Source organism: Crocuta crocuta, unplaced genomic scaffold, assembly GCF_008692635.1.
Source record: "Crocuta crocuta isolate KB4526 unplaced genomic scaffold, BGI_CrCroc_1.0 scaffold144, whole genome shotgun sequence".
In the NCBI taxonomy this organism is placed as follows: domain Eukaryota; kingdom Metazoa; phylum Chordata; class Mammalia; order Carnivora; family Hyaenidae; genus Crocuta; species Crocuta crocuta.
Window position 1 is genome coordinate 1,468,917 of NW_027529669.1, and position 14,048 is coordinate 1,482,964.

The following is a 14,048-nucleotide window of genomic DNA, read 5'->3' on the forward strand; positions in this document are numbered from 1 at the left end:
TTGAAGCCAGCATTTGATAAAACATTGCTTGCAAAAATTGTAAAATAATGTTTGAAGTAAAAAAAACCACACACACACACACACACACCCCAAAATCCAATCCCCACCCAAAAAAACCCCACATCTTCGTAGAGCCTTTGCTAGAAATTTTAATAATGTTGGCCTTACCATATTATAAAAGCTAATTTTTTTAACATTAGAAATAGTTCTCTATGTACTTCAAGGTTATGGAGATTCTGCAGAAGTGTAAATCTACTTCTAGGCTTTTATGTGATTAGGATAGTGTCTGAATTGCTCTCATTGGACGACCAAGTGGAAAAACTTAATCCCTATAAAAATTAGTTCAAATATTAGAGAAACTCTCTGTGGAGAGTTTTCCATTTTTATCACAATATCACTTTTTCTTTTAAGCAAGGAAATTCCCTAGGGTCTCTCCTGGCCGTTTTCCATCATGTGAGCTATAGGGTTGGGAATCAGACTTCTGCCGATAGCATCTCTAGGGGCCACCCACTCAGGGGTTTGTTTGTTCTGGTAATCCACGGTTTTGGCCCCTCGTGGAGACGTGTGATTAGAACTAAAAGTCAAGATTCTGTGGTGGTGACCCAACCACCAAGAATTCTGTTAGAATAGCTGGTTCAAACTTGAAGAGACGCAAGCTAATGCAGCTTTTTAATGCTGGGCTTCAGGAGTACACTTTACACATAACTGGATTAAAGACTGGTCTTTTTGAAAAATAACAAAACTGAGAAAATTCTCTCCCTACCTCTGGCATAGAAAGGTCTTAAGATATTAAGGATTCTAATTGGAGCATAAGGAAAACAAAAACAAAAACAGGTTTGATTTAAGTATATTTTTAAAAATTTTTACTACAAAAGATTTTGATGATTCAGTTTTGTTGCATTTAAGTTATTTGAGGAGATACAGGTTTAGTTTTAGTATGAACTGTTTTAGTATGAACTGATTTCCTAGGTGTTTTTATTTTTTGCATTTCATATGCTCTTATGGTTTATAGTTATGTAAACAATTACCGTTTGAGTTTAGATTGGTTAAACAAATAAGCTCAGCTTGTTCCAGTTTCTCATTCACAGTTTAAATTGGTTCAGGTTACTGAGAAATGTAGTGCCACCATATATAGTTTCTTTTCTGTGAAAGCAGATTTAGGCAGATTTTTTTTTTTTAATCAAGGGAAAAGGATTTTTCTCAGGAAATTATATGACTCCCATAGATGACTGATCTCAACCAAGGCTATGGGGGTGAGGGTTAGAGGAGGCTGTTATTTTTACCATCAGACAGGGAGTCAAAATTGGATCTCTCCGAGCCTTTGATCCCCCTCTGAAGATTAGACTGTGATCCAGAAAGCAGCAGCTTTCAAGACTTGCATGAGGCCAGTCTTTTTCTGATCTCTGTAGAACATGGCAGCTTACAAAGTGGTTCATGCTGTCTGCTCAGTCCTTTGTGGAGTTCAGATTATGGATACCAGACATATCACACTTAACGAGTGGCAGTTGTTGCCAGAGGGCTGGGTGTTGGCTGTTGCTTCCAGAGTAGGCATTTGCTACCCGAATCTCAGCACAAACATCAGGGGTAGGGGAATGGTACGCCTAATGGGAGGATTTGGCATTTACCGTTGTCAGTCCTGTGATTGTGCATCTCAGGGTCTGCAAGTTTTCCATGATGATCTCTCCAGCCAAAGGACAAAAGTCTTTAGACATGCTCCATTCCACTGAAAGGAGAGAAAAGAACGACAATGAAATTCACTCATATATCAAGAAACATCACAGAAACTCTAGCTAAAATCCCTCTCAAAAACGGGTTTATCCTCTTTTCCCTAACTGTGCACATCTAACAATTTGCCTCAGGATAACAAGTCAGTTTCCAAGTTCTCAATTGTTTTTTTAAAATGAGAGAGGAAAATAACCATTCAACAGTCATTAATATACCTTTAAGTGTGCATATGTGTTTGTATCTGTGTACACATGTATATAGACACACCCACATGCTCAGGCGCATTATACATAACAGTTCACTGTAGGGAGAAGGTAAGTTATTGATTGCATGTAAGAAGGGAAGGGTACACTAGGACATTGCCTTCTGTTCGTTGCCCATATCTGATTTGGGCTTCACCAATCACCTGAAAGTACCATTTCAAGGTCCCAGGGACGTTCTCATCCCAAATAAAGAAACCTCCTTACATTTCCTTCTGGGTCATTTGACACCTTCTTCTGCAAGCATTCTCTTCCTCTAGCGCCTCACACGCTGCTCCCCAGGCTCTGCTTCTCCTCCCTGGTCCTGTCTTCCAGGCTTTTTCATTGGCTTCTCTTCAGCCTGAGGATTTGGAGTTTGTGGCTGACCTCTTCAGTGCTCCCCCCAAACCTGACATCCCCAGAGTGGGTGTTCATTCACAGTCAAATCTAACACCCAAATTCTAACACCCTATTTTACCATGAGACCATGTGCTTTCATAGCATTTTTCACTGGTTGAAAAAACCATGGTCAGGAAATATAAATTGTGCCTCATCAGTAAAAAGTATCTTAAGTGACAGCTTACCCATGGCAGGATTTAAGGCAATCCTGAATGGAGCAGGAGCTTAAGTCACAGGGAAGACAAGGCCTGCATGTTTTAAACTTCATGATGACAAGCTATAGGTTTTAAGATTTAAATTACATTCTCTATGACACTTAAGTACTTCAAAATTAAGCTGAACTATCCCTAGAGCCTGCTGCTTCTTGAGTCACACCAACCCTCTGCTTTAGGACTGTGGCCCTGTACCCTTGGCTCCATCTCTGTATGTTCCCAGGAATCTAGCTTGTTCTCCTCACTCTCTAGAAACTCCTTTCCTAAGTTCTTTGTGCTTTAATTATCTGCAATAGTCTCTTCCTGGGAAATCCTGCCACTCTGGCCTCCCCTACCTTTTGTAGCCTTCTTCCCCTAAGTTTTGGTTATACCCTTTCTTCCTACCTCCTGACCCCTCTGTCTAGGCTTTCCTTGGTTCCTCTTTTCCTTCTCCCTATGCTGTGATATTCCTTGGAGGCGTGGCTTTGGCTTTTTTCTCTCTCCGCATGCTTGTCCCAAGCAGTGGCCTTTTTCACTGTTATGGCTCCAGTGATGGCTCTCAAAACTGTAACTCTAGGTCCAGCCTCGCTCAGTAGTCTAACTCCTCTTGCAGAGCTCCACATGAGTGCCCATGAGTACTTTGCTTTGCCAAAGTAGGTTATCTCCTCTTGTTTTCTCAGTTTTAGCACATGGCATTGTCATATACCCAATCACCCCACCCCAAATCTCAGAGCATCCTTGCCTCCTCTTTTTCCCTATTTCCTCACAGTCAGTTGATTACTAAACCCAGAAGGTTCTGCTTTAAAATGTCTACCATAAGTTTCCCTCTCCCCTGCACACTGAAATTATTCTAGATCACGACTTTATAATCATGCACATCAGCTCTGCAACTGATTTTTTTGCAAGGAGATATACCCCTGATTAACTGATCAACTCTCTTAATTGATTTTTCTGTTCATATTCTCATTCTTAAAAATGCAGATCTCATTTCATTCCCCACTTAGAATCTCTTTACAGTGTCCAGTTGCTTTCAAAATAAAATGAAATGTTAACAAGGCATTCAAGGACCTTCATAATCTGGTCCCAGCCTTACTCTCCTATCTTCACTTTCTGCCGTGTCTCACAGTGAAGTCCTTGCTCTGTAAGTCCCTGTTTCCTGATTATTCTGTGTACTTTTCTGCCTGTGTCTTTTGTTCATCTTCCAACCACTGCTTGGTGAAACTCTACTAATCCTTTAAGACCTAGCAAAGTTGGGGCCACATCTAACTCTTGATTTTGGTTGCCAGGTCATGATTTCATGGTTCATGGGATTGAAGCCCACGTGAGGCTCAGTGCTCAGCACTGACAGTGCAGAGTCTGCTTAGGATTCTCTCTTTCTCAAATTAAATAAATAAACTTAAAAAATATTTAGCGAAGTTAACTCTAAATTCCTCAGGAGTAGTCAATTAAATACTCCTGTTCTGGGTTCCCAAAGCCCTTATTCATACAAAAACAAGATTTACTACACACATATTATGCTTAACTATATGTATCTCTTTTTCTTGTTAGATTGTGATAGGTTTGAGGAATAGGAGAAATATCTTTCCCTTTTTCCTCTTTAGTACATGGATTTGTGTTTTTTGGTGGATAGAAGGTGCTTCCTAAATATTTTATAAATCAAATATATACAGTTTGATTGTATGCATGCATACACACACACAGAAAGTAGAGTGGTTTTTTCCAATATGGAGATATTTTTCTTCTTGTGAATTTTTTCCTTCTTTCCTTCAGTTCTTTGACCATTGAAACTCTTAGGCATGTTGTAAATGTAATTAGAATCAAATGATTAAGATTAGATGTTAAATCTCAAATCAGGCCTATACTTCCTTACAAATAGATATTCTAGAAGATATAATTTAATATATACATTGTATATATGTATTTTTTCCAAAATGTTTTATTATGCTTATAAGCTACTAGCTCTTGAAGAAGTCACGTCTCTAAAAGTCAACTTGGAGAGGGTTTGTAATCCGAGAATACTGTTGCATGTAACTGGCTAAAGAAAAAAAAAAAGGAAATCATTGAGGAAATTGTCACAAACAAAACAAAATGAAAATTAGTAGCAAATATGCAAGGATATCTAGAAAAAGCAAGGAATACAGGAAAATTCTGGAAACAGAAATATCCTTGGTTGCCACTGAGACATGCATAACTGAGTAGTATGGAGGAGCTCTAAACGGAAGGATGAGAATCAATGGTTTCCAATACCCAGCTAAGGATTCAGCGAGACTTCCTAAAAGAAGAGTTAAGGATTAGTGGGATTACTTACCACCAGATTATCTGGCAAGTGATTAATGAAAAGTTGCTCAAAGATACAATCTTTAAAATTTTGGAAGAAATGATTTATTTTTGAATAATAACTATTCATGTTCTATTGAAATATGTTTTATAAAACATGTTTCAGGTGGAAAAGAAGACCTGGCTTCTTGAGAAACAAAACAAAATACAAGGAGAAGCAGCTTTGTCAGGAGATGTGGTGCAGCTTTGGGAGTTAATAGAAAGTATTAAGCATTTAAGTCTAATTAGATCTTGTAACATGAAAGAGAAAGTTCATATGGAAGGAAGAAAATCCTCCATATTGGAATGGACAGTCTATTCTGGGGGCAACCAACAGTCTTTCCTCTGTGTGCTTCTTTGGGTTCACAGACTCTTTTGACATAAAGAAAGGAGCTTATGGTCACTTAAAAATCAAGGGAGGGAAATAGAGTCAGCAGGAATCACTTTGAGAGCCAACTGGGAATTCTAAGAAGGCAACTTATAGCATGGTCTCTCTGGAAAGTTATGTGTAGGTAGTTTAAAGACTTCATATTAAAGCCACGAGAAAATCACTTATAAGCCTGCTCTAAATCCCTGAAGGGCTGGAGCCATGTATATGAAGTTTAAAACTGTATAAGGCTTACAATTTTAAGATAAAGATCAGGGCAACTGTTTCTACTTAGGTCTGGGAAATAGAAGCAGGATTTAATCATGCAGTGGCTCATAGCAGTTGAACATTAGCAAGAAAGGTACCAGTCAAAACCAAGGTGTTAGTATTTCTGAAAATTTGGCTCTGGCTCAAACTGTGATTTACTATATTTATATCAAATAGCTATGAATATTTTAAATATGATGCTTTATTATTTTAACTAATATTTCATTTTTATCTAAGTTTTAGAAATGTAAAGTCATTTTGGAAGGAGGGTTCTAGCTGAGCACCTCTATTTATTGGATGGCAGCTACATAAAACGTAGTCCAAAAGCTTAAGAAGGAAAAGATCTCCTGAAGGTCTGGCATTATCATCTGAAGTCTACAATGCGAGGAGAAAAGTCACAGAATCAGGGCAAGAGTAGAAAATTCATGACCAGAAGCATTGGGATGCATAAGTAGGACCAAGTCTAAAGCTCAAGTGAGTTTCCAGTCTCTTGGTGTGAACTGTGTGAATAAGCCACCCTGCTTCAGCCAGTAACCTCTTTAAGTTTTCAGGCCAGTATCTTGAGAGGGTGGAGACTATGGAAAAATCAAGGCATAAGGAGACAACATTACAGCAATGTCTAGTTAACTTCTATTTAATTGATGAACCATCTAAAACCTGCTATTGTCCAAGGTTCTCCCTCAAGTCTGAAACCCCCAAAAGCCCAGAGCTGTTGTCCTATGTGCACATCAGGAGCAGTATACTGTGAGAGTTCAGTTCATGCCCAAGCCCTGCTGGAGCTTTTCACCTTAGCCATATGTCACTTGACCTCAGACCCATTGTTTTTGTTTTTTTTTCTCTTCTGGTATGCTCTCCTCTTCCCCCAAATTGTCTTCTCCTCCATTCAAACAGGAGTGGCTCAAAGTCCCTTCCTTTCCACAGCTTTCCCTGGCTTTCCAATGGGAGCTCCTTTGCCACTTTCCCATAGTAACTTTAATGTGTCTCTCACACTTGCACTTGCTTTATTTGTTTTGTGTTTATTTTCTAAGAGATCTGCCTCCTCTGTAATCTGTTCTTTCTTTGAGGGCAAGGACCATGTTGGATTTATACCAGTTTATGAAGTGCCTGTCATGACACCTAGCAGAGCATAGGTGGCTTAGTAAATGGTGAGTGAATTGATTCCTTGATTCCTGACTTTGGAATGTTTAAAGCCTAAGATAGACAGAAATCTGATGCCAGTACATTAAGAATAAGAAAACAATGTTAGAATAGAAAAAAACAGAAAGAACAGAAGTTGCTTGAGATGCCCAGTAAGTGGTTGGGATGGAGATTAATTCCTAGCATCCCAGACCCTTCACTTGTCCATACTGCTGCTCTGGAACCAAAAAAATAAAAAGTTTATTTCCTGTTCCCTATCAGCACTTCAGTGGGACCAAAACGGCATTCTTACTGGCCACACTCACCCTGGCGCCTTAGCTAATGAACGGAATTTGGCTAGACTGCCCAGCCCAGCACCAGAGCATTATGAAATCCTCCCCGATCCATCCAATTGTGCAGTTTCTAACCTTTGAGGCCAACCATAGCACAAGAGGAAGAAAGAGGGAGTAAGGGACGTGCCGAGAAACCCAGGAAGAGATCAAATACAGTTGTTTCTAGAGATGAGAAGATGTGTCTTGCTGAAGCATGAACCCACTCAACACTTGTGGGTTTGAAATTGGGAACTGACGTGAAAACTCTGGATCTGGGAATTCTGTTTAGCTCTGGCAGAATACGAGGTCAGATCTGCTTGCATTTTTTTTTTTTTTATTTTAAATTCCCCTGGTAGTCCTAGGAGTGGGGGCATGCGTTACTTTCAAACAAGAATCTTTATTGTTTGCACAGCACACAGTCTTCCAGTTAATTAGAAAAACATTTTTTTCCCCAAATTAAATTTCCCTAGAAAAACAATGATTTAAATTAAGGGCAAAAGGCTTTTTTTTTTTTTTTTTGACAGTAGTAAAGCCTTCTTGCACCCTCTATTTCTAGAAGATTAAAAGCAAAGTTGGAATCAGAGAGCTGTTTCCTTTTTTTATGGTCAGATTCTGCAACCACAAAAATGACATGTCCCTATCTGTATACATTGTGTACTGTCATAGCTTTGCCTGCTATGTGACAGAGTGACACATGGACACAGACCAGAAGCAGGGATGTCTAAAATTCAGGGTTTTGAAAAGTATATAAGCACTACAAGTAACCACAGTTCAGTCCATCTGTGTCTTTATTTCCCTCCTAATAGTTCACCCAATTATGGCGCTTATCTAAATGTATTCTTTCTCTTTATCCCCTTGGCTTTCTAAATGAAAGGTGTTATCATTTGTATGATTCTTACTACTGCAAGTAGTTTTTTTCTCTCTTTCCAACCCTAGCACAAAGTGTTTGTTGAATGAATACCAGTCTTCCAGAGACCCAGGTGCTGCCAGCCTTCACCTTTTCAGAGAACTTCACCTCTCATGTACTTCTTTGGGCACTTAACCAGGCATGTCTCCAGAAAAACCTCTTCAGTAACTTCTGCAGTTCGGGGCTCAAGAAATCTGAATCAGTGGCACCATTAGGGTTCCTGGAAGCATAAGTAACCCCCAAGTTTCAGATCATGTAGAAATCACTTTTCTCTTTTAATTTATAGGATATCTTTCCTTGGAAGATTCACCTCCTGGCTTTCCTGAAACATTTAAGAGTTGGGAAAGTCACAGATTTATCACAGAGTGCAGAATCCATGCATCATGGTGATTCTAAGGTGAGTGAGGTGGTGTGACAGAGTGGCTTTGAGAGGCAGCACCGAAATGGGGAGATGGGGCAAGTCAGGGCTTGGCCCTCAACCATGTGTGGATGGGATAAAGGCAGCAGGGCACTGGGTGGGGTTGACCCGGATGGCTTGTAAGAATGGACTGTTAGGATCTCAGGAGTTTTGTGAGCTAGTGGTTAAACACAGCCATCATTAAAAATTAAATCATATAAAGTTAAAGTTAAATAAATTATATTAAAGACAGTAAATATTTAAAACTTATTATTCCCTATTTTATTGAATTTTGCTATTGTTTATGCTCCTGAGGTTATTGATGTCTGTTGTATCTGAATAGCAGAAATACATATGATGGTGCACCAGTATACGTCTCTTCCTAATCATTTTCATGATATTTTGTTGGTAGCTTGGAAGTGGCCATGGTGGGAGTAGTTATACCATAAAAATCAGAAATCAGGTCTTGATTTTTTCTTTCGTTAACTGTTTAGATCAGGTATTGGCAAACTATAGTTCCATGAGCTAAATCCAGCCTCAGTGTGGTTTTGTGTGGCCCAGGAGCTAAGGATGGTTTTAGTTTTTACATTTTTAAAGGACTGTAAAACATACACACGCACACACACAGAAGAATATGTGACAGAGATCATTTGTGGCCCACAAGGCCTAATACAGTTACTCTCTGGCCCTTTACAGGAGAAATTTGCTGATCTCTAGTCTAGACTTAAGAAAGCGATGAAGAAAATGTTAATAATGCAGGTTAAAGTCTCTGTGGCTGTTTCATTGTGAATAGCACAAAAAAACCTGAGGAAATATTCTTCCAGTACTCAAAAATTATTACTTGATTTGACAAAGAAGTTGCCTATGCCACTGATCAACAAGTGAAGTTTCATGATAAGCCTGTGCTGTTTCATCTTGTTCTACTTCCTTAAAGTAAACAAATATATCAATCAACACTTAAATGGCAACTCTACCAATCCATTAATTAGCTATAGGTTGGCTTACAGATTCAAGAGTTTGATAAAAATAAAAGCATTTTGGGTGAATCAACAGGCTATAAGAAATTTACAAAAAAGAGTGTTATATATTTTATTACAATTTGTAAATTGTGTGCGACATATACTATCAGTAAAATTTATAATAGACTTATGTGTAAGTATACACACACACACATACACTTTTCCCCTCAGAGAGCCAACTGTTAAACACTTAAATACCACTGAATAAATGCTAGGTGATTGCTTAGACAGACTCTAAGGGTGAATGGTATCCTGATAGCTGAGTAGAATGTCGGGGGGAAATAGATTTCTTAGGCATAATTTAGGTAACGTTTTCTAGGAGGCAAGAATGAGGTATATAATCCCTTTTAGGAGCAGGAGTGGTACAGTGAGGGAATCTGGGGCAAAAGTTCAGTTACCAAGCCGTGACCACTGGGGAGGTCTGCCCAGTGGCTAGGCCCCAGGCACTTCCTGCATCAGTTCTTCCAGCCCCAGCCAGGGGTGGCCCAGAAACTGGTCAGCACACAGCCTGCTGGGCAGCATCCGTGGACTTGGCCGCAACCAGGGTGGCAGTGTCGGGGGCTGCCCAGCAGAAACCTACACGTCGGTTGTAGGTATGACAAGACATGCCAGTCCAGTACTCCTGATGGCGTGAAAGAGCTCCATTCCTAAACCAGATGTTCTGGGCTTCATGACTATTATATTCTTTATTATGTTCTGTTATTATACATTGATATTGTATTTTATTTCATGATGATCAGGGCTATATGTATGGGCACTTTTAAGACACTCTGGACTGAAAATAGGTACACAGGTCGTTAATTCAGACACTTTTGACTTTTCCTTTTTCCCTGGAACACTGCCATATCCTTGAGTTATAGGATGTCCAGACAGATTTATGCTTGTTTTAGAGTCCTTTTAATAGCGTCCAGATAATAATTTTATTAAGAAGTATAAGCTTTTTAAAGGCTGCAGTGGATATAGCTGAACAATAGCAGGGACTCAAGTGCTGAAGTCCAAGTGACAGAGAGCTGAAGGCATCTGATGCCTCTTCCACAGGGAAAGAGCTTTCTTCTGGCTGAGCTTGCTGCGATGCTGATATTTTTGTTTTGTTTTATTCCCAGCAAAAGAGATGCCCTTCTGGCCCGCAGGGAGAGAGCTCTAGCAAACTACTTTATGTTTTTAAAGAGCACAAAGCAGAGAAACACAGCAGCAGCTGTCTGATTTCTACACACAAGGTCCAAGATATGTGGCCAATTCCCAGATTTCTGAATCCTTTTGGGCCCTCATAGAATTAAAATAGCCAACCACGGGGGCAAAAGCAACAACAGTCCAATTCTCTGGCGAGACAAGGAGCCTTCATTGGGAGGAGAGCACTGTTTGGCTGTTCATCCATCCTATCGCACCCATTTCACACCCCACGGTCCTCCTTATAACTTTACGTAATCAAAACCCTTGAAGGCAGGGCCCTGCCATATTGATCTCTGGACACCCACCCCACTCCTGTCTCGTAGAAGCATGTGATAGAAGCTCAGATGGAGCAGGTCTGGCTTCTACAGGGGACAGTCCTCGTGGTTCCGTTTAGCTTCCTGTGAACTACAAGATAAGGATTCCTTCTCCAGGCACTTAACCTATTTCTGAGTTTGCACTGCTCCCTGCACTGCACCAAGGAAGGAAAATTATCACTTAATGAAAATCTACTGGATTCTTTTACAGGAAATTTCATCATTTATTTCTTACAACAGTCTTCCAAGATGTACTAAGGTACTCATTCAGTCTTTCTACCAGTTTAACAAGTGGCAGAGCTGGGAATAAAGCCCAGTCTGTGTGAACTCAGTACTCCCCTACAGCTTCCTCTTGCACCCTAGCCTTCTTCACCTGCTAGCCACAGTCCATTGTGCCCACTTGTTTTCTTCTTTCTGATTTTTAGATCTTCAAACATGTCAGGCTTCTTCCTCTTAAACATACTGTTCATTTTTTCAGAAATGTTCTTCCTCCTTTTTTCTGACTTTCATTTCATTAAATATCCCTTCCTTTCCCCTTAACAATCAATGTATATGTATATGTATATGTCACTCCTGCTCATAAGTCTTCTCTGGTCCCAGGATAACATGAAGTCCCCGTTATATCTCTTGGACCACCAAATACTGTCCCTGTGTAGCACTATTAGTGCAGTTCTTTTTAGTCCTGTAAGCTCTGCAAGGACATTAACTATGTGTATATACACAGCTAGCATATGCCATAGCATAGAGTAGGTCAATGAAGACTTATTGAATTGATGTTAGATTATTGGCCAGCCAGGTTGTAGGGATATGGAGAGGTAAGTGACATGGTCCCTGGCCTTAAGAAGGTTACTGTTTAATGAGTTTGCAGATGAAGACAGAAGTTTGGAGAGGTCAGGTCTCCCTCAGAACAGAGTTCCTTCCCCATCACCATACAGACTCTATCATCTATCTTTCCAGCCTGAGGTCTCTCCCATCCCGTTTTGTCAAAAACCTACCCATGTGAGAGAGGCTCCGGCTCCTTCCACACCAGCTCACTCTCTCTGATTTCTGACAGTAATTGTATCTGTCATTCTTCCTGGCTTGAATCCTGTCTATTTTGTATTATAATGACTTATGCACTTGTGTTTTCAACTCTACCTGCACAGTACATTTCAAATCAGTCTCCTTTTAATTTCTTTTAACTCCATGCTTGTTACTCTTGTTCACATCACTGTTGTTTCACATTGATACTCTATGACAGTTTCAGAGCTCAACTGGTCTTTCTGCCTGTGCACATACCCCTCACCAATCCACAGAAGCCAGAAGGATCTTTTCAGACCATAGATCTTACCACAATACTTCCCTTCATTGAAATCTTCTAAGTATACTTGGAATAAAATCCAAACTCCTTAACGTACTGTTAGGTTGTACTGTACATTAGGCATGGGCAAACTGTACAAAAATCCACCCTACTGCCTGTTTTTGTCTAGCCTGTGAGTTAAGAATGGTCTCTACACTGAGAAAAATAATATTTTATAACATGTGAAAATTATGTGAAATTCCAATCTCACTGTCCATAACTAAAAGTTTATTGGAACACAACCCCACTCATAATTTTGCATATTGTCTCAATGGTGGAATTGAACAGTTGTAATACAGACCACATGGCCCACAAAGCCTAACATGTTTACTGTCTGACACTTTATAGGACAAGCTTACAGACCCCTAGTCTACAAAGAGCCATGATCTGACTCCTGTCCACCCTCCAAAGCTCCATGTCCTGTTATTTTATTTTTTTAAATTTTTTAAAATGTTTTTTTCATTTTTGAGAGGCAGAGAAACACAGAGCATGAACAAGGAAGGGGCAGAGAGAGAGGAAGACAGGAAATCTGAAGCAGGCTCCAGGCTCTGAGCTGACAGCACAGAGCCCGATGGGGGGCTCAAACCCATGAACTGTGAGATCATGACCTGGCGTGAAGTCAGACACTTAACTGACTGAGCCACGCAGGCGTCCCCTGCCTCCGCCATGTCCTGTTATTCTACCCATCTTCCTTCATTGGCACTTTCTGTGTCTCTAACTTCCCAAGTCATTTCTACCTGTACCTCATTCCATTATCCTCTGTTCTTTTGTTTTTAGCATTTATCACAGTCTACAAGTATTTATTAATTTTACTTGCTTACCCAAGAAAATATGAACTATATGAGCTTATCTGCTTTTCCTCATGGTACCCCAGGGCCTAAAAGAGGATATGCACATTGTAGGCATTCCAAAAATTGTGCAAAGTGAACATTTTATCTTCCCTACAAGTTCTTTAGGGAAGATACAGTGTCTGACTCATTTCTGTATCCCCCACAGAGGCCAGTATTGTGCCTTGTTATGAAGTCATCGTTCCACAAATAGCTACTGACCAAATAAAATGCCAGTCACTTTTTCTTCCTCCTGGGACAAAGTGAGAAAACACCTGCTGTCAGCAAGACCCCAAGAAACAAAAAAATGTGTACAGCATCTTTTTCACCTCATCTCCACTCCACTGTCTGAGAGCACTTTTAAAGGAGGGATTCCATGGTTTCCAGCATATTCCTCAGAGAACTGTGGCTATTGGTACATCAAGTGCCCTGGTGAAGGGTGTTCCCAGTTGACGCAGAAGCTAGGCTGGGTGTTTTTGGATGATGGGAAAGAACTGTTGGCAAAGGGTGGAGTTGGCAGTTTCCTAAGAAAATTGCTCTAGTCATTTTTTTAAAGGTAATAGATTACCTTTTAAAATGGGCATGTGTAAAATGTTACAAAAAAATAAAAGATAAAATAAAAAGAAAATCCTGAATTAAACAAAACCAGATAATGGTTTATAGGAGGCTAAGACTTAGGGATCTTTGGAGGATCCTGGGATGATATCTATCAGTATTTATTGGGGAACTGTGCTTTCCTCCTAAATAAACAACTAGCTTAAGGCCGCAGAGTCTGGATTTGAACCCCTGTCTGTTTTGTCTGCTTGCCAAGCCCATATGAGGAGAAGATGATAAATGGACTAACAGCCAAATTGAGATCTTTTCAGCTAGAGAAAGCACCAACTGTGAAAAGCTTGCAGAAAGTATTTGCAATATTTGACTTCTACTAAGGGAACCGAAGGCAGGGGCTCCTGGCTGGCGCCTCTGTCCCTTTTCCCCAAGGGCCCACGTTGTCTCTAGTACTGTGATTTCCTTGTTGTGGTTTCAAGATGGAGAGAGGGTTGGGGGCAGTAACCACCAAGCCGAACAGGGGATTGTACTGATGCTGGGCGACCGTGAGTCTCATGAAGGTGTTCTATATTTT

At 40.1% G+C, this 14,048-nt stretch overlaps 1 protein-coding gene across 2 annotated transcripts in view; it reads right to left on the reverse strand.

Annotated features, from left to right (window-relative positions):
- Positions 1-14,048, reverse strand: part of ANKFN1 (ankyrin repeat and fibronectin type III domain containing 1) — a 459,719-nt gene that overhangs the window by 73,044 nt on the left and 372,627 nt on the right. For both annotated transcript variants that reach the window (XM_077762871.1, XM_077762870.1), the window contains exon 10: positions 1,626-1,723. In XM_077762871.1, coding sequence (XP_077618997.1) covers positions 1,626-1,723 — 98 coding nt within the window. The remainder of the gene's footprint in view (positions 1-1,625; positions 1,724-14,048) is intronic.